The 27,362-nt window shown below is 41.8% G+C and overlaps 1 protein-coding gene across 1 annotated transcript in view; it reads left to right on the top strand.

The window, feature by feature from the left end:
• sec23ip (SEC23 interacting protein) overlaps positions 1-23,814 on the top strand; it is a 190,730-nt gene extending 166,916 nt beyond the window's left edge. The window contains exons 18-19 of the mRNA XM_072479346.1: positions 10,287-10,406; positions 20,352-23,814. Coding sequence (XP_072335447.1) covers positions 10,287-10,368 — 82 coding nt within the window. The 3' untranslated portion in view covers positions 10,369-10,406; positions 20,352-23,814. The remainder of the gene's footprint in view (positions 1-10,286; positions 10,407-20,351) is intronic.
• The last annotated feature ends 3,548 nt before the right edge of the window (positions 23,815-27,362 follow it).

Genomic DNA, 27,362 nt, shown 5'->3' with positions numbered 1-27,362 from the left:
CCTTGGGGGGGTCCCCGATAAGAAACAACCATAGGTTTGCCCCGGGGGGGAATGGATGGGGGATATGGAATGTGGCAAAGAGCAGGAATAACGCAACTGAAAGATCTGTTTGTGGATGGGAAGTTCGCGAGTCTGGGAGCGCTGACCGAGAAATATGGGTTGCCCCAAGGGAATGCATTCAGGTATATGCAACTGAGGGCTTTTGCGAGGCAACAGGTGAGGGAATTCCCGCAGCTCCCGACACAAGAGGTGCAGGACAGAGTGATCTCAAAGACATGGGTGGGGGATGGTAAGGTGTCAGATATATATAGGGAAATGAGGGACGAAGGGGAGACTATGGTAGATGAACTAAAAGGGAAATGGGAAGAAGAGCTGGGGGAGGAGATCGAGGAGGGGCTGTGGGCAGATGCCCTAAGCAGGGTAAACTCGTCGTCCTCGTGTGCCAGGCTAAACCTGATTCAGTTTAAGGTATTACACAGGGCGCATATGACTGGAGCACGGCTCAGTAAATTTTTTGGGGTGGAGGATAGGTGTGCGAGGTGCTCGAGAAGCCCAGCGAATCATACCCATATGTTTTGGTCATGCCCGGCACTACAGGGGTTTTGGATGGGGGTGACAAAGGTGCTTTCAAAAGTAGTGGGGGTCCGGGTCGAACCAAGCTGGGGGTTGGTTATATTTGGGGTTGCACAAGAGCCGGGAGTGCAGGAGGCGAGAGAGGCCGATGTTTTGGCCTTTGCGCCCCTAGTAGCCCGGCGCAGGATATTGTTAATGTGGAAAGAAGCCAAGCCCCCGGGGGTGGAGACCTGGATAAATGACATGGCAGGGTTTATAAAGCTAGAGCGGATTAAGTTCGTTCTAAGAGGGTCGGCTCAAGGGTTCACCAGGCGGTGGCAACCGTTTGTCGAATACCTCGCAGAAAGATAGATGGAATGGAAAAAAGAAGGCAGCAGCAGCAGCCCAGGATCGGGGGTGGGGGGGGGGGGGGGGGAGGAGGAACCAGAAGGACTCTCAGGGTTGTTAATATATACTGTATAATATGTATAGGTCGTTGCGACAGATAATTATATATTGGACTGTTAAATTATATTTTTGGAGAGTGTTACTTGTGATAAGGCAGTTGCCAATTAGGGTTAGCATTCATTTTTGTTATTTATTATTCATTTTTTGTTTATAAAATAGGTCATTGTTATTTGTGTTATAATATTGTGTAAAGGATGCACAATGAACTGTGTTGGTTGACCAAAAATTTTCAATAAAATATTTATTAAAAAAAAAAAATCTCCCCCAGTAATCTTTCCCTTTCCTTGGCCTCTGTTTTCCTTTTGTGGGCCCCAATGGAGATCAGCTCTCCTCTGACCACCGCTTTTAGTGCTTCCCATACCACTCCCACAGGGACCTCACCGTCGTCATTGACCTCCAGGTATTTCTCAATACACCCCCGCACTCTTGCACACACTCCCTCATCCGCCATCAGTCCCACATCTAATTGCCAGAGTGTTCTCTGCTCTCTTTCCTCTCCTAATTCCAGGTCCACCCAATGTGGGGCATGATCCGAAACCGCTATGGCTGAGTACTCAGCTTCTTCCACCCTAGAGATCAACGACCTTCCTAAAACGAAAAAATCTATCCGGGAGTACACTTTGTGGACATGGGAGAAGAAGGAGAACTCCCTAGCCCTAGGTTTAAGAAATCGCCATGGATCCACTCCCCCCATTTGGTCCATAAACCCCTTAAGTACCTTGGCCGCTGCCGGCCTTCTTCCGGTCCTTGAGCTGGATCTATCTAGCCCCGGGTCCAGTACCGTATTAAAGCCCCCTCCTAAAATCAAGTTTCCTACCTCCAGGTCCGGTATACGCCCCAGCATCCGTCTGATAAATCCCGCATCGTCCCAGTTTGGGGTATACACATTAACCAACACGACCTCCATTCCCTCCAGCCTGCCACTCACCATTACATATCTACCTCCGCTATCTGCTACGATGTTCTTTGCTTCAAATGCTACCCGTTTCCCCACCAAAATGGCCACCCCTCTATTCTTTGCGTCCAGTCCTGAGTGGAACACCTGTCCCACCCATCCTTTCCTTAACCTAACTTGGTCCGCCACCTTTAGGTGCGTCTCTTGGAGCATAACCACGTCTGCCCTTAGTCCTTTCAAATGCGCGAGCACTCGGGCCCTTTATATCGGTCCGTTCAGGCCTCTCACGTTCCACGTGATCAGCCTCACTAGGGGGCTACCTGCCCCCCTCCCGTGTCGACTAGCCATTACCTTCTCTAGGCTAGTCCCATATCCCGCCTCCGCGCTCCCGCTCGCTCCCCCAGCGTCGCACACCATCCCCGCCCACCCACTCTTTAGCCGCCCAGTTGTTTTCTCCCCCCCCCCCCCCCCGCTAGATCTCTTTCTAGCGTGATTGCTCCCCCCATATTACTTCCGTAAGTCAGCTGACTTCAACTGACCCCGGCTTCTCCTGCTCACTCCTCGACCCCCCCGTGTGGGGAACTCCCATCCGCCTTGCGCCTGTCTTCCCGCCTTATTCTTTCTGGCGCGGGAACATCCCTTTACCTGAACCGCCTCTTATGGCGCAGCTCCCTTTCCCCTCCCCCTCCCCTTCCCCATTCTCCAACTATGTCCCGTCTTTCCCCCCTCACCGGCGCCCACATTTCCCCAATGTCTCCCCCCTTCCCAATTTACTTCTCAATTAACTTCAACCATAACATTAACAATAACATTTCCTGCAGCATCAGCCCCTCAGTTCCGATCCAATTTCTCCTCTTTGATAGAGGTCCATGCTTTCTCCGCCGTCTCGAAATAATGGTGTCTCTCCTGATACGTGACCCATAGTCTTGCCGGCTGCAGCATCCCGAACTTCACCTTCCTTTTATGCAACACCTCTTTGGCTCGGTTAAAGCTCGCCCTCCTTCTCGCCACCTCCGCACTCCAGTCCTGGTACACCCGTACCACTGCATTCTCCCATCTGCTACTCCGCACCTTTTTCCCCCTCTCAGGACCTCTTCTCTATCCTTAAGGCGGTAAAATCGCACGATTATCGCCCTGGGTGGTTCTCCTGCTTTTGGTCTTCTCGCCGGAATCCGATTTGCCCACTCCACCTCCAAGGGGCCCGTAGGGGCCTCAGCACCCATCAGTGAGCCCAGCATCGTACTTGCATACGCTCCACAGTCCACTCCTTCCACACCCTCAGGGAGACCCAGTATCTGAAGGTTCTCCCTTCGCACTCCGTTTTCTAGGGCCTCGATCCTTTCAGTACACTTTTTATGAAGTGCCTCGTGCGTCTGTGTCTTAACTGCCAGGCCCAGGATCTCGTCCTCAATATCTGTCACCTTCTGCTCCACCACGCGGAGCTCTGTCTCCTGGGTCTTTAGTGTCTCCTTGAGCCCCTCAATTGCCTGTAGCATCTGGGTCAGCACCTCCCTCTTCAGCAGCTCCACGCACCGTCTCACAATTTCATCCTGCTCAGGCCCCCATGTCGCCTGCGCTTTCTCCGCCGCCATCTTGTACTTCTCTCCTTCTGACCCTTTGGTCGACGATTCCTCGCGCTGCAGCCGCCGCCGCCGGTTTTTTCCTCCTTCGTTGGGGGGACGACTCCCTTCTCACACACCCCACACCGGGTTGCGTGGTCAAAGGATTCCCCGTTGGGGCTCTTAAAAGAGCCCGAAGGTCCATCGGAGCTGGAGCCGCCGAAACGTACGGCTAGCAAGGCATCACCGCAACCGGAAGTCAAAATAATTCTAAGTTCAAGTGGTTAATGATTTGCTTCCCAAAATAATTTTTTTTTTAAATCAGAAAAAAAGCTTTTACACTGGCACTAGATACTGGTTTGCATGAGAAGACGCTTAGCCAATCTTTGTTAAGCAGCAGAATGCTATTCGGATACATTTTATCCTTCTTTCACCATCGTGATTAAATAGTTTAATTTTCCACACAGCAGTTTTAAAAAACTTGTACAGATTTTAGTAGTGCTTTTTCTGAAATTAGCTAAGTGTCCAAGGAGTAATAAGTAGCAATAAAATATGATGCGACCACTTGAAATATTCATGCTTACTTCCTCCATAGAATTAGTTTGATTTGCCTCAAGTTCTTTCGAATTAACTCATTGGATATTGTCGCTAAAGTTTTAAAGTTGGTAATAAGCAGAAAATAATTTCACTACTTTGTTGCACGTATTCCAGAACTCCTCCACATTGCAGAGCAGCCACCAGTACTTCTGTTCTTCAATTTATATTTCATGGCCTAATTTAAAAAATGAATAATTCAGAACGCTTTCATTAACAATGTCCCAGGCTGTACTGTATTCCCATCTTGCAAAACATTGCAATAAATTATGGCCTATTAAATATAAATAAATGATGAGACAAGGCAGTTACTTGTTTATTCCCCCGAAGGTTAATCAATGTATTGCACTTCTTCACGTTAACTGACTTGCTGTATAAAAAGGATTAGATAATCATTACCTCCTAATTGCAGCACCGCTCCAACTGGCACATTTTTTAGTAGTGAGCAGGATGAAAGAGTAGAAGTAATGATGTTTTGCTTCCTCCATTGTTTTTTAAAGATATAACATTGGATCATTAGAGGTGGTTAGATTTTACAGTGATGGGGAGGAATGAAGCATGATTTCAGAAAATTTGAATTTTTTGATTGTTTTTATATCAGACAACTTGAGTTATTTTCCTGGCTGTGCAACATAGTTATAGATTATACAGAAAGGCTCAAATAGTATATGGGATTCTTCTGAAGTTGTTAAAAGTGGTGAGTTAATTTACTCTTAAACTGGCATTTTTAGTTCTTACATGGAGAATAAATCCAGGGCAACAATGGATTACTGTTGTGTGAAAATATCTGACATGGTCTATGACAATTTTTTACACTTGAATAATCAGTGCAGTTATTCATTTAATTTCTGCGTACAAATCATCATCTCATGACAGAAAATAAAAATATAGAGGGGAGAGGGACGATTTGTTTCAAGTAAATATTTTTCAATAACTATTTATGGTTTGTACCTTCCTCCCCCATCCACTTCCATCCAATAAAAACCTAAGGAAAGTAATCTCAGGTAACTGTCCCTTTGGAAACATACATTCTTTTCTCAGTCTGCTTCGTAAAATACCTCATTCTGGACCACATTGTGGAGGCAACATTGAAAAGGTTATTTAAACAGTTTGTTGCAACATCCATATAAATACGGGAACAGCTTGAAGCTACATTAAGTTGGAAGAGACCTGGTTTAGTGAGAATGTCTCTGTTCTATTCATAAGAAGCTTGGATTTGTCTCAGAGCTTTAGTGTGTTTAGTATGCAGGAAATATCTGAGGAAGCTTACATTCCAACAAGGAATACTTCAGCTAAACTAAGTATCCAATATGTATTTTACTGCTATGAATTATACCTAGTATATCTAGAATGCTTTTCTTAGTCAAGGCAAGTCTTTTTGAGCAGGGTTGAAATAACAGTTCCTATCCACAAGAAAGATGGACAGCCAAACATAACTATCAAAATGTCCCATTTCAAAGACTTCAGAATTTTAAAAAGCTGTTGATAACACTATTAGAGTAACAAAACAATATTTTGAATTGTACAATTTAATGGAGTTTTATGTAAGTCAACTGAGATGGTCACATCTTGGAATCTCTACCTGCATATTCTTTCTCTAATTTTTTTCCCCCGAACTAATTTTCTTCTTAGTTTTGAACATTTCCCTTCTGGTCTATGATTTTCTTTCTGGTCTAGTTGCAGTGTTTTTTTCCCCTCCTGGGTAAATAGTATCTAACCAAACGGCACTGTTGTAAGCTCTGACTGCCAACTTGTCTTTAAAAGATGCTGCAGGATCAATAGGTTATTAGGGGATTTTGTGCGTGTGTATTTTTCCATTATTCTCACCTATCATAGAGGAGCAGTTCTGGGTGAAACTATTTAATGTCTGTCAGGAAGACATCATTATGTACTGAAGGAAGTGAAGTCCTATCGACAGAGAGTAATATTTTAGCCAATTCTGGTGTGTTCTTACTAATATATTAAATATTTGATTTAATCTGCAATGGTATTACTATACCAATATAAAAGCAAAACTAGACAAATTTCAATTTCTAAGAGTCATTACTGTGTATGGATAGATATTCCTTGCTTCCATTGTATCTTTTATTTTAATGTTATTATTGCAATTTGGAGTTTGCAGATATTTGTGGTTACCAAACATAGAGTTTCTGTTTGTGGGGGTAAAAGACATTGCTTACCAGTGAGACTTGAATTAATTATGCTGCTGTTTTGTGCTGTTAAAGCCCAGCTTCGCAGCATGTCTGTTTAAATGGCAATATTTCCATTAGGAGGAGAAACAAAATATCAACCTATCTACCCATTTGAGTTGGGTAGTGTAGCCTGTATTGTGTTAATAATCAAGTCTCCTTGTTGCAACATTAGATTGCACTAGCGAAGGAGTGCTTGGCATAAATAACTGGCTAAAACTCCGAACTAAATGGATCTGGTGTTAATGCTAACTTCCATAATAGAATTCTTTTTGTTTACCTATTTTTAGTTAAGGCACTGGCAGAAGTTAATACATTTAATACGAAGGTTGGTCATTAGCTCCAACCTTTCCAGCATGATGCTGTTCAGCATTCCGAAGGGACTGTACACACCATGGCATACTGGTCCACTTCTCTATCACCCCAAACATACCATCCCTTTCCCTCAAAATCACACGAGATGTAACAAATGTCCATTACCTCCTACCTCCTCATCACTGAAAACCTCAAACACCACCTTACGGTGAAGCAATGATTTTAATACTTCCCTCAATTTAGTTTACTATATTGACTGCTAACAATGAGGTCTCCTCTACATTGGGGAGATTAAATGAAGATAGAGTGACAGCTTTGTGGAACATCTCCTTTCAGCCCGCAAATGACCCCGATCTTCTGGTGATCTGTCATTTTAACTTTTCGCCCTCCCCTCGCGCTGATATTTCTGTCCTCCTCCTAACTGCAGTGTTCCAATGAAGCTTGAGGAGCACCTCAGCTTTTGATTAGGCACTTTAGAAACTTCTGGAATTTCAGATCGTAATTTGTGCTATCCTGTTTTGTTTCCTTTGCATGCGACACCCTGGGCTAGTGTGTGGTAATTCCAGCCCCACTTGACCCGGAGTCGCAACACAATTGGATTGAATTGGATTTGTTTATTGTCACGTGTACCGAGGTACAGTGAAAAGTATTTTTCTGCGAGCAGATCATTAAGTACATGGGAAGAAAAGGGAAGAAAAGAAAATACATAATAGGGCAACACAAGGTATACAATGTAACTACATAAGCACTGGCATCGGATGAAGCATACAGGGTGTAGTGTGAATGAGGTCAGTCCATAAGAGGGTCATTTAGGAGTATGGTGACAGTGGGGAAGAAGCTGTTTTTGAGTCTGTTCGTGCGTGTTCTCAGACTTCTGTATCTCCTGCCCGATGGAAGAAGTTGGAAGAGTGAGTAAGCCGGGTGGGAGGGGTCTTTGATTATGCTGCCCGCTTTTCCCAGGCAGCGGAAGTGTAAATGGAGTCAATGGATGGGAGGCAGGTTCGTGTTGAAATTAATTAAAATTATAAATTGATTCTTAGAAGATACCGGAAGTCTCTGGTCTTTGGCTGCCCAATAACTGCAGTCACCAGGTTTGTAGATTTAAACACAAGTAGTTTTTATTACTAACAGTAACTATGATTAAATATGCAACAAATACAACTGGTTAACTATTATCTAATTCCTAACCCCCCCCCCCTCCTTTAATTCGGCCCACCCTATATGCACACACATATGACAGACAAACACAGAGGGGAAAGAGGGGTGTAAAATAATGATGAAAGTAAAAGGATAAGATTTTTGTTTCAGATGGACATCTTCCAGTGCACCTTTCTTCAATCTAGGCCTTCAGTTGGAGGTTTTTGTTTTCAGTCTGTAATGATTTTCACTGTAGATTCATTTACGTCTCAAGACTTCTCTGCAGGTTCATAAAATGGCAGACAGGCAATATTTCTGGGGAGAGGGAAAGAAATATACACTTTCAGCCGCTTCTCTCAGTGTCCAGGGTCCGACTGACACTTGCTGCGTCCTCTGCAAACCATCCCACGCTTTGGACTCGATCACTGCCTGTCGTCAGGCAAAATATGGACTTTTGCCCATTCATTGGCCACCATCCAACCAATCTAACCGAATCCCTACCGTTTATTGGGTGCCAAAAATCTGACTTTTTCTGTTCAGAGGCTAAACCTCCATAGCACGGTGTAACATTTTGCAACTTTTAAGCTCCTCACTTCCTCTGCTCAATTTAAAGGTAAATGTCCGATAAATATCCATGGATTAAAAATGATAACCACAAAGTTTATTAAAAAAAAAAGGGAAATAAATGAACCAAAAGGAAAGGCCCTTACAATGTATTTTTCTTAAGCTTGTTTTTTGTATTTGTGCTTTCGTACAGCAGCTCTTCATTGTACTTGCATCCTCAAGATAAAAATATTTTACTTTTGGGCACTCCTCATGATGAGTTTTAGCAAGCTACTTTAAGGCTGCAGGTCACAACTGTCCTGATCATATCCTAGCAATGCTATTGTATTCATTTTCCAACAAGGCCCTTTAGATCATGGAATGGCAATCCTGGGAATGCATTCATTTTCTGGGATGCCAAGTTCCCAAACTAGAACTGCTAATTTAACCAAGAGTGGGGATTTTTCAAGGTTATCTGTGATCTTCCTGATCTGTACATAGATGTGGAAATCGTGACTTTATATAGCATCTTTCACAGTCTCAATGTCCCAAAGTTCTTTACAACCAATTAAGCATTTTTGTGGTGTGTAATCACTGTTGTAACTTAAGAAATAGGTCAAAGTTACTGTCCTGGTACCTTTACCAATTGAATCCTTGAAGGAGATTCACCAGCTAAACGTCAACAGTTTTCTTTGGTACAATTGCATTATTAAAAAAATTTTTTTTAGAGTACCTAATTATTTTCTTGTTCCAATTAAGGGGCAATTTAGCGTGGCCAATCCACCTAACCTGCACATCTTTGGGTTGTGGGGGTGAAACCCACGCAGACACAGGGAGAATGTGCAAACTCCACACGGACAGTGACCCAGGGCCGGGATTCGAACCCAGGTCCTCAACGCTGTAGTCCCAGTGCTAACTACTGCACCACGTGCCACCCTGGTACACTTGCATTATATACAGTAGGATACATTAGCAGACAGCAGAGCCAGAAAGCACAGCCCAAGTAGAAATTGAAATTATGTTGATTTCCGGAAAATATACAGTCTGCTCATATACCTAACTTTTAGTTTCTCCAATAAAAAGTACCTTTAAAGTAAGGTGAATATGTCTCTTCCAATCCTCTTAACTTTTCTTCTTCTTTCGTATAGCTGGATATAAAGCAACAACTATAATTTTACATCAAGGTGGTCATGCCAGGATGTTATATTAGGAGTGGCAGTGTATATTGCCATAATACCTCTGTATTTAAGAGTCAGGCATTGAGTCGTTATGTGTTCCATGGCCTGTTGTGGGTGACCACAGTTGCACACAACATTTTTACATTTTTCATTTGTGCATAACATATCCATATTTGCTCAAGTTTTTATGGCTGCAGTTAGGGATGCCCATGAGCTTTGTGGGAGGCCAAAATGTGTTGAGTCTTTTGCAACATGTTTATTCGTGGCTTCTTGTGAGGACCATAGATTTTTCCAAGCTTCTTCAGGGTTGATATCACATTGCCTGAGTTTGTGTGCATATCAGCTTACAGGTGTTTAAGCGGAGCTGAGGACATTACTGATGTTTAACAATTAAACTTCAGAACATGTAAGCCTGGATAAATCCTGTTTTGCGTCAGTGTCCGTGAATAATCTTTCTCTCATTTAAAGATTGTTTGTGCCTTGTTAGAGCATGTGCCTCAATTGTTCTTCATTTTTAAATGATGATAAAAATTAATACAGAGTGATCAGCAAAATGAAACCATATGACCATGCTGATGTTGAAATACACGCTTTGCCCTTTATGTATTGGACTGGATTCTCCGGTCCTCCAGCTGCGTGTTTCTCAGCCATGCGCCATTTGCTGGCGACAGGATTCTATCTTCCTACCACTCGCCAATGGGATTTTCCATTGTAACCACCCCACGCCGCCAGAAAACCCGTGCGCGGGGGTGCGCTACCGCTGGGAAAAGTGAATCGCAATGATCCGAGAATTCCAGCTATTATCTTTGTCAAATACTCTTACTTGCTGCTAATATTGTATCCTTAACTTCTGTAGGGAATCAGAAGACACTGCTTTGCTGTTTCTTAAAGAGATTTACAAATCAATGGACATTAGTCCTGAACAGCCGCAGCATTGATAACCATAGGCTGTGCTGTCTTTACCTCAGCAATATTGGTAAGCTTTGGCTCATTATTTGATGTTCTTTTTGAATGTTTTCTTTTGATGGTCCACGTCGGTATTTGAAATTGAGCCCAATAATTCTTGGGTGCCGATAACTTGAATTTGTTTAATCAGTAAATGTACATCATTTTGCAAATTAAGCCCATGTGAAATGGATGATAAAATGTAGTTTTTTTACTATCCATAGAAACCGTCAAGTCTGTTTGGAGGCCTTTTCCACAAAAATGGGACTTGGTGTTTGTAATGAGAGGATAATTGAGATGGTAGAGCCTACGAATATCAGTGCCAATTGGAGTTGGAGGCTGATTACTAAGAGAATTATTCAAGCACATAAATATCAATGTTCTTCCATTGAACACATTAGATGTCAAGATAAACACAAAGAAACATATCAAATTTGAAAAGAGTTTAGTAACGGTCAATACATTAATTTAAAAAAGGAATGAAAATTTGTCTCAGTAATAGCGACCATGATACCGTCATCGGTTGTATTGAAATCCTATCTGATTCACTAATGTCCTTCAGAGGAAGAAATCTACTGTCCTCGCTTGGTCTGGCCTACTTGTAACACCAGACTTGCAGTAATGTGGCTTGCTCTTAACTTACCGCAAAGGGCAATTAGGGATGGGCAACAACTGCCCACATCCCATGAAAGAATAAATGTTTTTAAACAATTGGTAGAAGCAGAGTAGGTCAATCACCCCCATGAGCCTACTTTTCAATGTGGTAAGATCATGGCTGATCTTCAGTTTCTACTCCACTTTCCCACTTGATTCTCACATCCTTTGATTCAACTTAGTGTTCAGAATCTGTTGGCTGATCTTTGCCTTCAATATACTCAGCAACTGAGATTCACAAATATCTAAGTAAAGAAATAACAGCTAATTTCAAATCTAAATGGCCAATCCATTAGTCTGAGATTGTGACCCTGTCTGATCCATCAAAAATATATATATTTCAATGAGATCGTCTTACATTCTTTTAAAGTCCATGGAAAATAGGCTGAGTCAACTCAATCTCCCTTCATTGAACAATCAAGCAATCAGTCTAGCGAATCTTGGTTGGGTGCCCTCTCAAGAAAGTATATCTTTTCTTGGTAGGATGGCCAAAGCTTTACAATGAACAGAGCAATGTAATATTCTCCATAAGTGCTGTTGAATAATACCAAATTCAGTCATTGCAGATCAGTGATTGAATAAAGTAAACAAAGTGCTGAATTACCCTGCCAGATCTGCAGAGTTTGAAGTTGAGCCATGCTGATGGTGATCTGGTTTGCCTGTACCTTAAAATACTATATTCAGATTTGGTGACAAAAGTACATGGGTGACATCCAAGTCCTGAAAACCATGTAAAGAAAGACAGGAAAACTTCTAATGTTTTGTCAGATGCTAATTGGAATAGTGAAGTTTAATCAAGAGTCCAATTTCAAGTGCAATTGCTGGATAGAGGGGAATAATACATGCAACTTCAGAACTGATGTCAGAAAGCATTTCTTTACGCAGAGCGATTACTACTTGGAATTATCTTCAGCCAGGGAGGACAATGGAAGCAAAAATCATTGTCCCATTCAAGATACAATTTTGTGCCATGCCTTGGAACAATAGTACTTTTCAAAGGGTGCAACTCTAAAGGGGTACAGTAGCAGGGAGACCTGGGTACACAAATCATTGAACATGGCAGGGCAGGTTGAGAGACCAATTACTCAAGCATTTAGTATCCTGGGCTTTATTAATAGAGGCATAGAGCACAAGAGCAAGGAGGTTACATTGAACTTGTAGAAGACACTAGTTCAGTTTCAACTGGAGAATTGTGTCCAGTTCTGGATGCCACGCTTTAAAAGGGAATGTGAAATTTTGGAGACCGTGTAAAAGATATTCCTGGGAATGGTTCCTGGGATGAGGAACTTCTGTTATGAAGAGAAATTCGGGAAGTTGAGTGCTTTCCATAGAGAAAGGAAGGCTGAGAGAAGACTTGATAGAGGTATTCAAAATCATGAGGGGGTCTGGACAGAGTAGTAAGTGTGAAGCTCCCCACTTTTGAATGGATCAAGAACACAAGGGCACAATTTAAAGTAATTGCCAAAACTAGTCTTGTAAAAAAACAATTTTCATGCATTGGTTGCAGTTCAGAATGCATTGTCTGATGGAGGCAGGTTCAATCGAAGCGTTTAAAAGGGAATGATACTGTTATCTAAAAATGAAGAATGTGCAGGGTTGTGGGGAGAAGATGGGAGAATGAGCATTCACTTAATGTCATTTGGGGAGGCAGTGCAGAAATGATGGGCCAAATGGCTCTGTACTGCAACAGTTCTGTCATTCTGTAAGGGGGTTGAACTAGTTGGGCTGATTGCCCATATCTGGTGCCTTTCTTTGAAATTGCTTCACGGGATGTGCAATATTATATTTTATAAAATATATATAACCGTAAGAAATAATGAAAGGTTTGAAGTATCCTAAAACAAATGTCCTATTGAAGATTGATGAAATCACAATGACTTAATTATTTTGCTCTGCTAGACGATGTCTTGATAGAACTATTTTTAATGTAAATTTTGTATTGAAGGTAAAAAGGAAACCGCATTTGCTTTCATACAGTGCTTTTCATGGTTTCAAGATGTCCAAAGCAGCACAAAGCAGATACTTTTGAAGTAAAGTCACTGTAGCAAAGAAATGCAACAGCCAATTTAGCAAAGTTCCTGCAACAGCAATGGGATGAATGACTAGATGGTTTGGTAGGGTTAGTTAATGGATAAATGTTAATGGTAGCATAGTGGTTAGCACAGTTGCTTCACAGCTCCAGGGTCCCAGGTTTGATTCCTGGCTTGGGCCACTGTGTGCGGAATCTGCACGTTCTCCCCGTGTCTGCGTGGGTTTCCTCCGGGTGCTCCGGTTTCCTCCCACAGTCCAAAGATGTGCAGGTTAGGTGGATTGGCCATGATAAATTGCCCTTGAGTGTCCAAATAGGTTGGGTGGGGTTACTGGGTTGTGGGGATAGGGCGGAGGTGTGGGTTTCAGTGGGTCCTCTTTCCGGGGGTCGGTGTGAACTCGATGGCCGAATGGCCTCCTTCTGCACTGTAAAATCTATGATTCTATGTTTCACTTGGGGGAGGTTGGGTGGGGATGCTGGGTTCCGGGGATAAGGTGGAGGTGGGGGCTTGGGTGGAGTGCTCTTTCCAAGGGCTGATGCAGACTCGATGGGCCGAATGGCCTCCTGCACTGTAGATTCTATGATATAATAGGAGAAATCCTCTGCTGTTCAAATATGCCAAGCATCAGTTTAAGGGTCTAACATATCATGTCAAATAAAGCACCACCTCAGTACTGCATAAAATGTGTTCAAGTTTCAGGAGTGAAGCTTAAACCTTCTGATTCTGAGGCAAGAATACTGTCACTGAGCCAAAGCTGACACCTAAACCGGTATTGACCTTTGGCAAGAGAAACGTTCAAATTCGTTAATTTTAATTGATGATCTTACCTTCTCTGACAGACCATTGTAGAAAGAATAAACAGAACTGCAGTTAACCAGAATAAATCAATCAGTCAGTGTTCCAAAATTCTAATTAACTGTGTCCTGTGTTTGAAATGCTGATGTATTGTACAGATTTAATAATTAAACAAATAGCACAGATCTTTAAAAAGTTGAAAAACTTTGACAGTTTCTGTAGATAGTATCTGTAGGTCTATGACCCTACAGTGATCACACTTCCAAAAGTACTTCATTGTCTGTAAAGCAGTTTGGGACTTCTTACGGTTGTGAAGGGCACAGCATCTTCTCAAGAAGAGGACTCAAAATATTAACTCTGTTTCTCTCCCCCCAGATGCTGCCAAACCTGCAGCAATTTTGTTTTTAAACTCCATAATCTTTTTAATAACTATAATGTTATACTCCAGCAACCTCTCTAGTGTGAGCTTTAAATTATTATGCTTTAGCACTATATTTTTTGGTTTATAACATTATCACAGTTTGGAACTGTATCTTTAAATGTAGGTTAAACGAGAGGAGTCATATGACATATGCTGAAGTCTGTCAGTAAACTTGTCTAGTTTAGTTGTTCGATCAAAATGAAAGTCACTTTGGTCATTGAAACGGAGGGACAGGACACCTGGGGACAGGAACGACTGTCTCAAAGTCCATAATGCAAAGGACATAATTCTTCAGAAAGCCCAGAAAGGTGTTATCAGTATTAAGTCATAAATAGCTGTGATAGGACCTGCTCCTTTGGTTTCTAAGATGAAAAGTAATGGTTATTAGAGTTAGCTTATTTTTTCTACTTGGATACAGGGCTTGGTGTGTTTCCCGTTGCCATGGAGAAGGTAGAGGATGTTATTTTTTAGTGTGTTTCCCGTTGCCATGGAGAAGGTAGAGAATGTTATTTTGAGGTTCAGTTCAAAACTTTGGTATAATCCCAGAGATATCACGGAAGGGCAGTTGTGGTTTTAGTCTTCAATGGTCTACAGCCGACTGGGAGAAGGAAAGTAAGAAGATAGATGAAGGTTAGGCCTGGACCAAAAGCAGAGAAAATGCTGACTATTGTTCAACAAACAGAACACGGGTGGGAGCTAATGTCCAGTTTGAAAACTTAGTTTGTGGGGAGTTAAAACACAGCTGGCGGATTCGCCTAGCTGAAAGTGAAGGGAGAATCCCCAGGGAAAACTCTCATGGTGGAAGACAGTGTTGGGACAGGAAAAGAGCCAAAGTAAACTATTCGGAGCTGTGAAACACTTTGGAGTGGTTCCAGGAGAAGTGAATGTCTACTTAAGAGGCCAACTAACGTATAAAATGGGGGTGTTCAGTTGTCAGTAAAAGGAAAGAGCGCAAACCTTGTTCGACTGTTTAAGTGTATATTTCCTATGAAAAGAATATAGTGTTGAATTAATAGTGTTTTGCCTTTAATCATTGATGCAGTAAAAGCACTCTTAGGAGGTCCTGTAATACAGTGGGTAGCATCCTTAGCTCTGAGCCAGAAGCTCCAGGTTTGAGTCCCACCACAGAACTTGATGGCCAGAGAAGGTGTGGTCCTAATATGGCCAAACTGGTTGATTATCAACATGTATATTTTTCCAATACGCCCATGGCAGCTCAGAGCAGGAGAGATTCCTGGTCAGCCAGAACTGCGTAGCTGCAGTGCAAAGACTCCAGAGTCAAAAGACCCCGTGCGCAAGCTCTTTCCACCGGCTGTATTCCATGATTCAAATTTCTATCTGTCTCTGCAGAGATTGTAATAAAGTTCAACACAATTTGTCAAAAACTGTAGTACAGGAATTATACATTAATTAATAAGGACTTCAGGCGTGCTGCAGGGAATCTCCAATTTTGGAATACCTGTGGAATTATTTAACATTAATGAGGATACAGCATACACTAGCTTATGATCTAAATCTCACAGTTGGTTTGCTGAGCCATGCAGGTCAGGAAAGACCCAGGTTTGATTCTAAAACTCATTTGGCTCAGTTGAACTCTGCTACAATGCATGTTGGAAACTAGAGTTGACTTCAAAGCCCCATTGCATATGAGGAATAAAATCAGCCACACGTTCCAATCTATTTAACGCCCAGTGATAATCTAAAGCAGTTTTATGGAGACAATTGAATGGATGGAAGGGAGCCTTCAGTGCAATTGAAAATCTGCTTGTGTTGGTACAAGCTGGACATTTTCAAAGTAAAGTTTGTTGGGGATTATGCTGGACACTATGCTGCGGCTTAATGCCTTTAAAGTCACCTCCAGGGTTGATGAAAGGGAAAATTTGTGTATGCTATTTACATCAAAGTTATACACAGTCATATAAAGACCAAATAAGGAAGAATTTCCTCCTTCTCCCCCATAGAGAATGACCAAAATGAGACAGTGGCAAAGAAATTAAGGATAATTGTCATCCTCAAAACTGCTGATAGCATAACTTGTTTTGTAGTATACTTGACATTCTTTGTTAGCATTTCTTAAAATTCATTTATGGGATGTGGGCATCGCTGGCTAGGCCAGCATTTATTGCCCAGTCCTAGTTGCCCTTGAGAAGGTGGTGGTGAACTGCCTCCTTGAACTGCTGCAGTCCCTGAACTGTAGGTACACCCACTGCTATTAGGGAGGCAGTTTCAGGATTTTGACCCAGAGACAGTGAAGGAACAGCGACATATTTCCAAGTCGGGATGGTGAGTGGCTTAGAGGGGAACTTCATGTGGTGGTGTACCTATGTATCTGCTGCTCTTGTCCTTCTAGATTGTAGTGGTCATGGTTTGGAAGGTGCTGGCGAAAGAACCTTGGAGAGTTCCTGCAGTGCATTGTGCAGATGGTACACATGATTGCCACTGTTCGTCGATGTGGGGGGATTGAATGTTTGTGGGAGGGGTAATTATCAAACAGGCTTCTTTGTCCTGGATGATGTCAAGCTTCTTGAGTGTTGTTGGAGCTGACTCATCCAGGCAAGTGGGGAGTATTGCATCACATTCCTGACTAGTGCCTTGTAGATGGTGAACAGGCAGGTGGTGAGTTACTCACCGCAGGACTCCCAGACTTGACCTGCTCTGGTAGCCACAGTATTTATGTGGCTGGTCCAGTTCAGTTTGTGATCAATTGTAACACCCAGGATGTTAATAGTGGGGGATTCAGCGATGGTAATACCATTGAGTGTAAAGGGTGATGATTAAATCCTCTCTTGTTGGAGATGGTCATTGCCTGGCACTTGTATGGCGTGAATGCTATCTGCCCCGCGTCAGCCAAGCCTGAATACTGTCCAGCTCTTGCTGCATTTGAACATGGACTGCATGTAAGTGCTTTCTCACTGGTGCTTGGTTAGATTGGATTGCATTCTTGAGATTTATACTGTTAGAACCCAGTCCCTTGTTCAAATGACAGAATTATAGACCCATTCTTTCTCCCTACTGTGATTTTTAAGCTAAACCTGTACCAATGTTATAACTCAAATTTAGACACAGTTCATTAATTACCTCCTTGAATAGCTTCAATGTTCTTTTGTTGCATTTAACTATATTAGGCCAACCGAGAGAGAATGATTTACAATTCTGTTTTTGAGTTTGGAGAGCTGATGAGCAATCCCACCAGTCTATCTTGGTTTAGTTGTAACTTTTGGATCATGAGGTGTGTCTAATGTCACAAGCCATGCATAAGATTATTGGTGTAATTTCAGAACAATTTTTTTAAAAACCCTCAATGATCAACCAGTCATTCAGTTTAAATTTAAATTTTTACCTGCCTTATTCCAAAACATCAGGATTAGCCTCCCTCTCCTTGTCAGTTTGGAACTAAAACCTCAGAACAACATATTTACATTGTGATCTGACACCTGTAATTTAGACATGATGATTCCAGGTCCTGGGGATTTAGCTTAGGCAGCTACACTGTAATCACTGGTCTAAATCTGCCCAACTTATTTGCTGCAACACTGACTCTGGTATGTTTGAACCAGGTCGCTTTTTTCAATTTCCTAATATAATATTGGCCTTGTGGGCTCTCTCCCTTGAATACTGCCATTTTCTGAGAGCGCTGTTCTTGTTTTGCCCACACCACCTCACCTAAAAGCACTGGTAGGAGCAAGTGACAAAGAACATAGGCTGTCTGTCTACAATAAATTTATCCTTGGAAGCAACTTGCTCACAGGTTCATTTAATGATGGAATTTGCAATGTTATACTGTTTACTTGCATCCTTCAATTTAAAGATTTTGTTGTTCCTGGCTAAACTATAGTGTGTCTTAACCTATATAAGGTGGACAAATGACTATGAGACTCAGTTTATAAAACAGAGCAATATTTATTCACAGGCACAGAGTGGTTATGGTTATTCAATCACACCCTCCCAATAATAGTTTACACTATACGCCAATAGTTCCAAGATCTTAACTTAACTTGGCAGTGACCGACAAGTGCTAGGCAGATACAGGCCTGTTATCTGTGGTTGCAGTCTTGTAGTCTCTGTTAGTTGGTTAATCAATCTGGTTCTCTTCTGGCTCTGGTCTTTCTTCTGTTGGTAGCATGGATGGGCTCCTTCGTCGGCCGGTGGAAGTCACCGTTTGTGATGGCTGTTATTCATGAGACAGAATGAGGGCTGTGCAGGAACTTTTGTCCTGCTTGGATTTTGTGCCCTTTGGTGGGTGGTGTCTAGGTCATTTGTCAATCAATTGATCAGAGCTCGGTCAGCCTGATCGATCAAGTCCAATCAGGGGCTGCCACATCAAATTTGGGATGGACACTCTGTGGCCATGCCTGGAAGTGTTGGGGGCAAATAGGCCCTTCCAAATAAGGAGTTTAGATGCTGCTGTGTTTAGTAAACAAGTGTGATTGACAGGACAGCACGGTTGGGCAGCACGGTAGCACAGTGGTTAGCACCGTTGCTTCACCGCTCCAGGGTCCCAGGTTCGATTCCCGGCTTGGGGTCTGCTTGCTCTCCCTGTGCCGGGTGCTCCGGTTTCCTCCCACAGTCCAAAGATGTACAGGTTAGGTGGATTGGCCATGCTAAATTGCCCTTAGTGTCCAAAAAGGTTAGGTGGGGTTACTGGGTTAGGTTGGAGGTGTGGGCTTAAATGGCGTGCTCTTTCCAAGGGCCAGTGCAGACTCGATGGGCCGAATGGTCTCCTTCGGCACTGTAAATTCTATGATACTATGACAGTTCTATTGTCCCATCTGGGGTGGCCTGGAGATGGCCTTTTGCCTATGTTGTTTGCAACAACCTGCAAAGTCTTTTGAGTCTGCAAAGCGTGGGCTGCAACTTTGTTTGATCTGCTCTGCAGCCTGCTTATCCATACCCCTGACCACTTTACCCAGCATCCTTTGCTGGACACCATTTTAGGTGGCCACAATTTAATTGGTACTTGCATTTGTGCTGTTTCCAGATGTCTTCAGAAACATTATTGCAACTAGAAATCATCCACCATTGTGAAACTACAAAGGATTTGCCTAGTGTAGCTTTGATCATTTAAACATATTTGCCTTCAGATATCTGGACAGCTTAAAGTGATGTTGATGATCATTTACAATTATAAAATCATTTGGGGCGGCACAGTGGTTAGCACTGCTGCCTGACAGCTCCAGGGACCCGGGTTCAATTCCGGCCTTGGGTGGAGTTTGCACTTTTTCTCCGTGTCTACGTGGGTTTTCTCCGGGTGCTCCGGTTTCATTCCACAGTCCAAAGATGTGCAGGTTAAGTGGATTGGCTACGCTAAATTGCCCCTTAGTGTCCAAAGGTTAGGTGGGGCTACTGGGCTTTTGTCGGGTGTTCTTTCAAGGGCCGGTGTAGACTCGATGGGCTGAATGGCCTCCTTTTGCACTGTAAATTCGATTTATGCCTATGTATGATTAAAATCATTGACTCCATAATGCTTGCATCCTTTTTAACTAAGCTATTTTTGGGATGCGAGTGTCGCTGGCTAGGCCTGCATTTGTTTCCCATCCCTAAATGCCATTGTCCACTGGGCATTTAAGAGTCACCCAACCATATTGCTGTGGGTTTGGAGTCACATGACCAGGTACGACAAACCAGATAGGGATTCTACTACAATGGGTTCATTCATGGTTAGACTTTTAATTCCAAATTTGTTATTGAATTCAAATTTCATCATCTTCTGTGATGGGATTCAAACCCAGATCCACAGAACAGTACACGGGTCTCTAGTGGGCACTATGTCACCATCTCCCCAATTGACTTTAACATAAAAATACCATTGTTCCTTTGTATCTGCTTTATCGTTGATATTTTGTAATTGACTGATTTGTTACAAAAATGATAATCTTATAGCATAAATGGTTTAATTGTAAAGCGATCTGCCAGCAATTGCAGTACATGACTGTACTACTGTCTAAAATAGGAATTATTTTGTTCCATTCTGATGATGGTTTCTAGTCCATCTCTGCGTAGCTTAAACATTAAAACTGGAGCAATATTTTGCATTAGAAGTTGAATTTTTTTTTAAACTGCTGTGTTTTTTTGACAGGTCATCTGATACACCATCAGTTCTGCTGAACATAATGTGATTTTAGACCCCCCAAATGAGATCAGTAGTTGTATCTTTTATCTTCCTACTGGGACAACAATATTTATACAGTCTGGAATTATTCAACAATACAACAACTGACTCTGAAGAAAAATTCCTTACTTTGGAAAACTATAACTTTACTTGATTGTCACCAGTTCAGAGGCGTCTTGAGTTAAATTAATGAAGCAGTGCAACTGATCCTTTTGAGAAAGCTCCTGTTCTGATTTATCTGCTAACTAAATATTCATTAGTCTCCTAAGATCACTGATGCATTGTTTTCAGGATACTTGCTTGCCTGGTAGAGCTGATGAAATGTACATTATTCTCGCCTCTTGTCCCTGTTAACTCATTCCATCCACTGTAGAGTTCATTCACTTAATCTGCAGTGGCTTGCTTCAGATAAGTGAATGATTAACGTTTACAAGGGTGCATCTTGAATTAGGCCACCTATGCTGCCAAATGTAATGCATTTTTAAATATATATTTCATTTGTTAACTAGCAAAATATTTTAGTTTTTATTAATTGTTTTCTGGCTTATATAAATAGTAAATATTCTAATGTTTAAATTGATTGCACACTGTGAATTTAAGAGACATGCCTTGTAGTGTCCTGCACTCCTCAACTGCAAAAAATGAAGTTTCATGCTACAAAATAAACTTGTCAAACTATTATGTACATTGGGTCCCCACACCATGCCAATAAAAGACCAGTTCCCTCTTTTTGAATGCAGACCAGATGGTGACAGGTTTTCACAATATACCATACGTTGTTACAAAATTGCAGCAATTGTCAGACTGAAATGTGTAGTTTCATCGCCACATAGAAAGCTTTCCGGTGGACTTTGCTCAATTTTCACCTTCCATAAAACCAAAATAAATAGCTGCCTCAAACCACGTTGCTGATGCTGCCACATATATGGTTTTTGGGTTTTATAAACTTTGGTGGTGATCTGTCAGGCCAATGACAAATGCACAGAATTGTAATGAAATAAAGAACGTACATTGTGATCAATGCTATGGCAATTACTCCTGATTATTGTTATTTTGGAATGGAATTTTGTTATTTTAAACCTGAGCAGGTCGAATGTGCTACTTCATTAGTTATTTCATTAAGGTAGCCCACAGTTTTCCTTGCAGCTTGGGTAATATAACCAATTAACTGGGTAATCAATTAAATACCACATCTCTGAGGAAACCTTTCGTTTACCTCTTTATTCCCTTGTTCCTAGCTATAGTACAGTTAGCCCATCCTAAATTCCCACCTTTCACTGTCCCATGTCAGTCGCTTGCTGCTTATGCAACAAAGCCCTGGCAGTGTTACATCCAGATGTTTCTGAAATTTTGAATGTAGCCTTTTTGCCAAACTCCAGAGAAATGTAGATAATTTTTTCTTCAGACAATGGAGCAGTTTGTTGCATGGTGCTTACAATGTTGGATAAAGCTTCACTTTTTTGGGACGTGGTCTGTAAGGTCCTGGGAAACGAATTATGGCTCCATAACAATATCCAAAGAATCCAAGGTCCTACCTTGGCAGCATATCTATATTTTCCTGCATATTTCACTCTGTTTTCTCTCCTGCACATTAACCTGAGGCAGCTATCTGGACATGGTATTTGTGTTTCATGAATGTACAGACAATCATGTTGCATTTATCACAACTTGCAAGTTAAAGTTCACAGTTAAATTTATGACTTACAATTGGCACAGTTAGTTTTCTTTTTGTCAATAGCACATCCCTTTTAAGAAGAAAGGGGGAAGTCAGTAAAGCTGTAAAAACCTTGTTTTCAGGATATTGGACCCTTGTATGTGTCAAATTATTTTATGCTGCTTTGCCACCTGTAGTTAAAAGAAGTGGTTGTGCCAAGTAATGGGAAAATAAGAACTGCATGATTTCTACTGAAACATTTTAAAAAGCATTTCCTTGTGGTGCCCCTGGTGGATTCGTTATAAATAACAAAATCTCACTTGAAGTATGAAGACAGCCTCGCTGAAAATCTGGCAATTCGCTTAAGTAATGAGGTTCTCTTACAACAGGAAGAACATTTCTTGTTTTGGCCAAATTGGGAATAAATCCGATCAAAGATTTTCTTGTTTTAGATCAGCATTAGATTAAGTAAATGTATACCATCTGTAGACATTGGAGAAACTAATTATTTTCTTAGTATTTACCATTGAACCGATTTAGAATTCCTAATTCAATGCCAAGAATCCAGTTACACTCTTCAACCTGCAAGAATAAACCACAGCTGCAAGTATAAATGACAGCTTTCACCATTTGTAGAGCTTGGATAATTTTTTGACTAAAATCGTAATGATAGAACAGTCCTTGATTTAGAGTTTGACATATCAAGGCTTTGTTGTACTTCTATGTGAATTTATTTTGCCTGTTTGGTATTCGGGTCATGTGTTTTGCTTATCAAGCTATTAGGATTGTCAGCCCTGGAAGTAGAGGAAGTTGAAGTGTTTTACTTTGCTTCTGCAGGTAAATTCCACATTAAGGCTGCAGTCAGTTCTTTGCTGGGAGCTCTGGGAAACAAATTGGCCCAAAGAAAAGGAATTCTGTTAGTCTGAAAGCAATTATATTTTTTCATTGTGCTGTACTGATATATTTTCATCATGCACTACAGATGAGCTATTCTCCTGCTTTGTAAAGTTACTATCTGAATGTAAAATTCTCTTTTCTAAATGAGCACTGAATAATCAAATCCTTAACCATAGTTTTACAGAAATAACTCTTCACCACACAAGTTCTATTCACCCCTCCCAAAAGAGATTGTATTTAACTGTTCAACCTCCTGTAACTTAATTGCTTGACACAGAGGGGCAACCTCTTATAGGTTCCCATGTTAGTTTTTTTTTAAGGAATACAAATACAATCTTCAAGCTCATTCCTCACGTTTGCCTTGGTCTTCTTTTAACTCTCAAAGACTTTGATTAAGTGGCAATTGATCAATTTCATTCAGATTTTATTTTTAAGAAGTCACCAACTTCATCCCCATCACTTCAAGTAACCTTTTAAATCTGTTATTTTTAGAAATGAATGTTAACCTTACTTTAAGCAACTTCATAGATGCAATGTTCTTGTTAACATTATGTAAAGTACAAAATAACTAATGAAGTAGAAGTGGATTTACATGCCATGACTTTTACATATTAGGAGAACTTGTATGCACTCCCTAACCCTGCCTTCCCCTTCCAAAAATGAGAAAGGGGTGGTCATCTTTTGAAAGTCTGGCACATAGGGATTGACATAAGAATGAATAATGGGAAGGAGGTGTCTGCCCATCTTGATATATGTTAAGGATTAAAAGTGCAAATACTGCCTAAACAACAACAGTGAAACTACTGCAGTAACTTCTGTTAACCAGTCTTCTGATGTAATTTATTGTAATTGTAAAATAAAAATGGATTCTTTGCCTCCTTTTGTGCTTAGAAAATTGTTTCTTGGTATTGTGCAAAATGTTTTTATAAACGCACCTGAAATCACTTTGAACATGGAAAGTTAGTTGGGCCACATAATACTCCTGGATTAATTGGTAGCCTCAAGTTTGTTTGCCAGGCAACATTTTTTTTAACAGAAAATGCTGGACAACCTCAGCAGATCTGACAGCATCTGTGGAGAGAGAACGGAGCCAAAGTTTCGAGTCTGGATTATTCTTTGTCAAAGCTAGAAAGAAGTGGAAATAGAATAGGGCAGCACGGTAGCATACTGGTTAGCACAGTTGCTTCACAGCTCCAGGGTCCCAGGTTTGATTCCTGGCTGGGTCATTGTGCGGGATCTGCACGTTCTCCCCGTATCTGCATGGGTTCCCTCCGGGTGCTCCGATTTCCTCCCACAGTCCAAAGATGTGTGGGTTAGGTGGATTGGCCATGCTAAATTGCCATTAGTGTCCAAAAAGGTTTAGTAGGGGTTATGGGGATAGGATAGATGCGTGGGCTTGTGCAGGGTGCCCTTTGTAAGGGCCGGTGCAGACTCGATGGGCTGAATAGCCTCCTTCTGCACTGTAAATTCTATGAATCAGATTTATGCTGTTGTAGAGTGAGGGGGGGTGGTGGAGCAGCAGGGCTGGATAGGGGGCCAGCCAGTGATGGGTGGAGCCTGAGGTGAGATTGACAAAGATGTTGGGACTAAAAGGCAATGGAAATGTAAATAGTGGTGATAATGACGAAGAAAGGTGCTGATAGTGGCACATTAAGAGATCAGAATGTGTTAATGGCAGAACAGAGTAAGCAGGGTGTCAAAGGACAACTTGGGAACAGATGACCCTGGTGGGGAAGGGAGACGGGAATAAAAATAAATTGATAGAAATAAAAATGGGGTGAAGGAGAGAATTCACAGTTGAGTTGTTGAACTCAATATTAAGTCCGGAAGGCTGTAACGTGCCTAATCGGAAGATGAGGTGCTGTTCCTCCAGTTTGTGTTGAGCTTCACTGGAACATCGCAGCAGGCCAAGGACAGACATGTGGACATTAGAGCAGGATGGTGTGTTGAAATGGCAAGTGATTGGGAGGTCTGGATGCTGCTTGCAGATGGGCTGAAGGTGTTCTACAAAACGGTCATCCAGTCTGCGTTTCTTCTCTCACAGTAGAGTAAACCGCTTTTGGTGCAGCGAATGCAATAGACCAAATTGAAGGAGGTACACATGAAGCGCTGCTTCACCTGAAAAGAGTGGGCCCTCAGATGGCGAGTAGTGAAGGGGCAGGTGTTGCACCTTCTGAGATTGTATGTGTGGGTGCCATGGGAACAGGATGCGGTGGGGGAGATGAAGGAGTGGACCAGGGTATCCCGGAGGGAACTGCCCCTGCAAAATGCTGACAGTGAGGAAGATGCGCTTAGTGGTGGCATGATGCTGGAGTTGGCGGAAGTGGCAGAGGATGCTCATTTGAATGTGGAGGCTGGTGGGATGAAAAGCGAGGACAAGGGGATACCATTCTGGGGCAGCAGGGGAAGGGGTGAGTGTAGACGTGCAGGGAGGTGGGTCAGACACAGTTGAGATCCCTGTCAACCACAGTGGGTGGGCTCGTGTGACAGCAAATCAGTAGCTGCAGAAATATTGTCCTAATGGAGAGTCAAAGATAAGCCATTGCATTTTCAAATTCACAATTATAAGTGACTTGGGAGAAAGTATTTTCCTAACAGTGGACCAGAAGGGTTGGGAGGAGAATATTGGTGGAGAGCTATAAAAGGAGGGATCAGAAATAGCCTTAATTGTAATTGACAATAGGAATAGAGATGCCATATGAAACGTGAAGGATTTGGGGGGTGGGGGGGCGATTGAGGTAGAGTCGGGCAGGTTCATGGGGAGTTTGAGAGGGAGTGAAAGCTTGAGGGAGAATATGAGTACAATGAACTCGGGAGAGATAGCATGATTATTGGAAGTGGAAATCACAGGTTGAGAAGACATTCGATAGCAAGGCTGATTGAGGAAAGTGGTTGATATCTTGGCAAGAAAAATAAATTAGAAGTTTAATTTCACTATGATTTTATAGGGCTAAATTAATTGGTTACACTACATGTTTCTGAAACTCCTAGTGCCAGTTAAATGCTAGATCTTTATTACTTGTAAATGGTAAAATTAAATAGGGTTATTGCAGAAGCCTATGGGAATTTTAACTGATAATTTGCATGTTTTATCTCAAACCTTTCTCTTGCCCTCTTAACAGAATTCTGTGAGGATTGTAACTGTTAATGGCATGTTGCTTGTATTATTAATTATGTAATGTAATGCAGAAAATGTCCCAAAGTCCTTCACAGAAGAGAACCGGACGTTGAGCAACTGTAGGAGAGACTGATCAAAACATGCATTTGAAAAACAAATGATTAAATCAATATTTAAAGTTTATCTTGGGGAGTGAGTCTTTGTTTAACTGTGTGTATGTGTATATATATATATATATATATATTTGTATGGTGAGCCACCACTCATCGCTGAGTGAGGCCCTTAAGTGGGCCATTAGTGGTGGGGTGGGGACGCCGTCGATGAGACTTCATACTACAGACTTAATTGAGGCCGAGGCAGGAACGTGACAGGATCACCCTCCTGCCCAGTTAAATGCCCCTCCATCAAATTTGCCATGGGAAAGGACATTAAATTCTGCACTGAATGTCTGAGTCTATGCACGGCAAGGCCAGCTGCTTCCTCCATTCTGCCAAGGACCCTATATTAAAAATTGAGAAAAATCATTAGCAAGATTTAAAAATTTGAGCTGTAACAATCCAGTGACAATGACACCACAGTAAGAGCAATATATACAGCATTCACATTAGAAAAACACATGAACAGTAATAACTTTTCAGTATAAACCAACCATATGGTAGCACAGTGGTTAACATTGTTGCTTCACAGCACCAGGGACCCAGGTTTGATTCCTGGCTTGGGTCACTGTGTGGAGTCTGCACGTTCGCCCCATGTCTGCATGGGTTCCTCTGGGTGCTCCGATTTTCTCCCACAAGTCCCGAATGACATGCTGTTAGGTGAATTGGACATTCTGAATTCTCCCTCCGTGTACCTGAACAGGTGCTGGAGTGTGGCGACTCGGGGATTTTCACAGTAACTTCATTGCATTGTTAATGTAAACCTACTTATGACACTAATAAAGATTATGATTATTAAGTGTTAACAATTGCTTGCAGTAAGTTTCTGTCTCCATAAACAAGCAGGGCCAAAGGCTTGTCTCCGGGAAGATTTAGTATGGGATCATATATACTTATCGCCAAGCAGACTTCATAGAAGATCACAACCCCTCCAAACAATTCAATTTTACCTTGAATTGAGACAGTTTAAAATCTTAAAATGTCTTACAGCATTTATAACAGAGAAAATATTCAGCATATACCCTGTCAAGCCCCCTCAGAATCTTATGTTTCAATAATATCATCTCCCAATGAGCATAGGCCCAACCTGCTTAACCTTTCACTGACTCTTCAGGCAGAACATCCAGATATGTCAGCAATTAAAGTTATATGCA

This window comes from Scyliorhinus torazame, chromosome 16, assembly GCF_047496885.1.
Source record: "Scyliorhinus torazame isolate Kashiwa2021f chromosome 16, sScyTor2.1, whole genome shotgun sequence".
Classification (NCBI taxonomy): Eukaryota; Metazoa; Chordata; class Chondrichthyes; order Carcharhiniformes; family Scyliorhinidae; genus Scyliorhinus; species Scyliorhinus torazame.
Note: the sequence above shows the minus strand (reverse complement) of the source record. Positions and strands in the feature narration are given on the sequence as shown.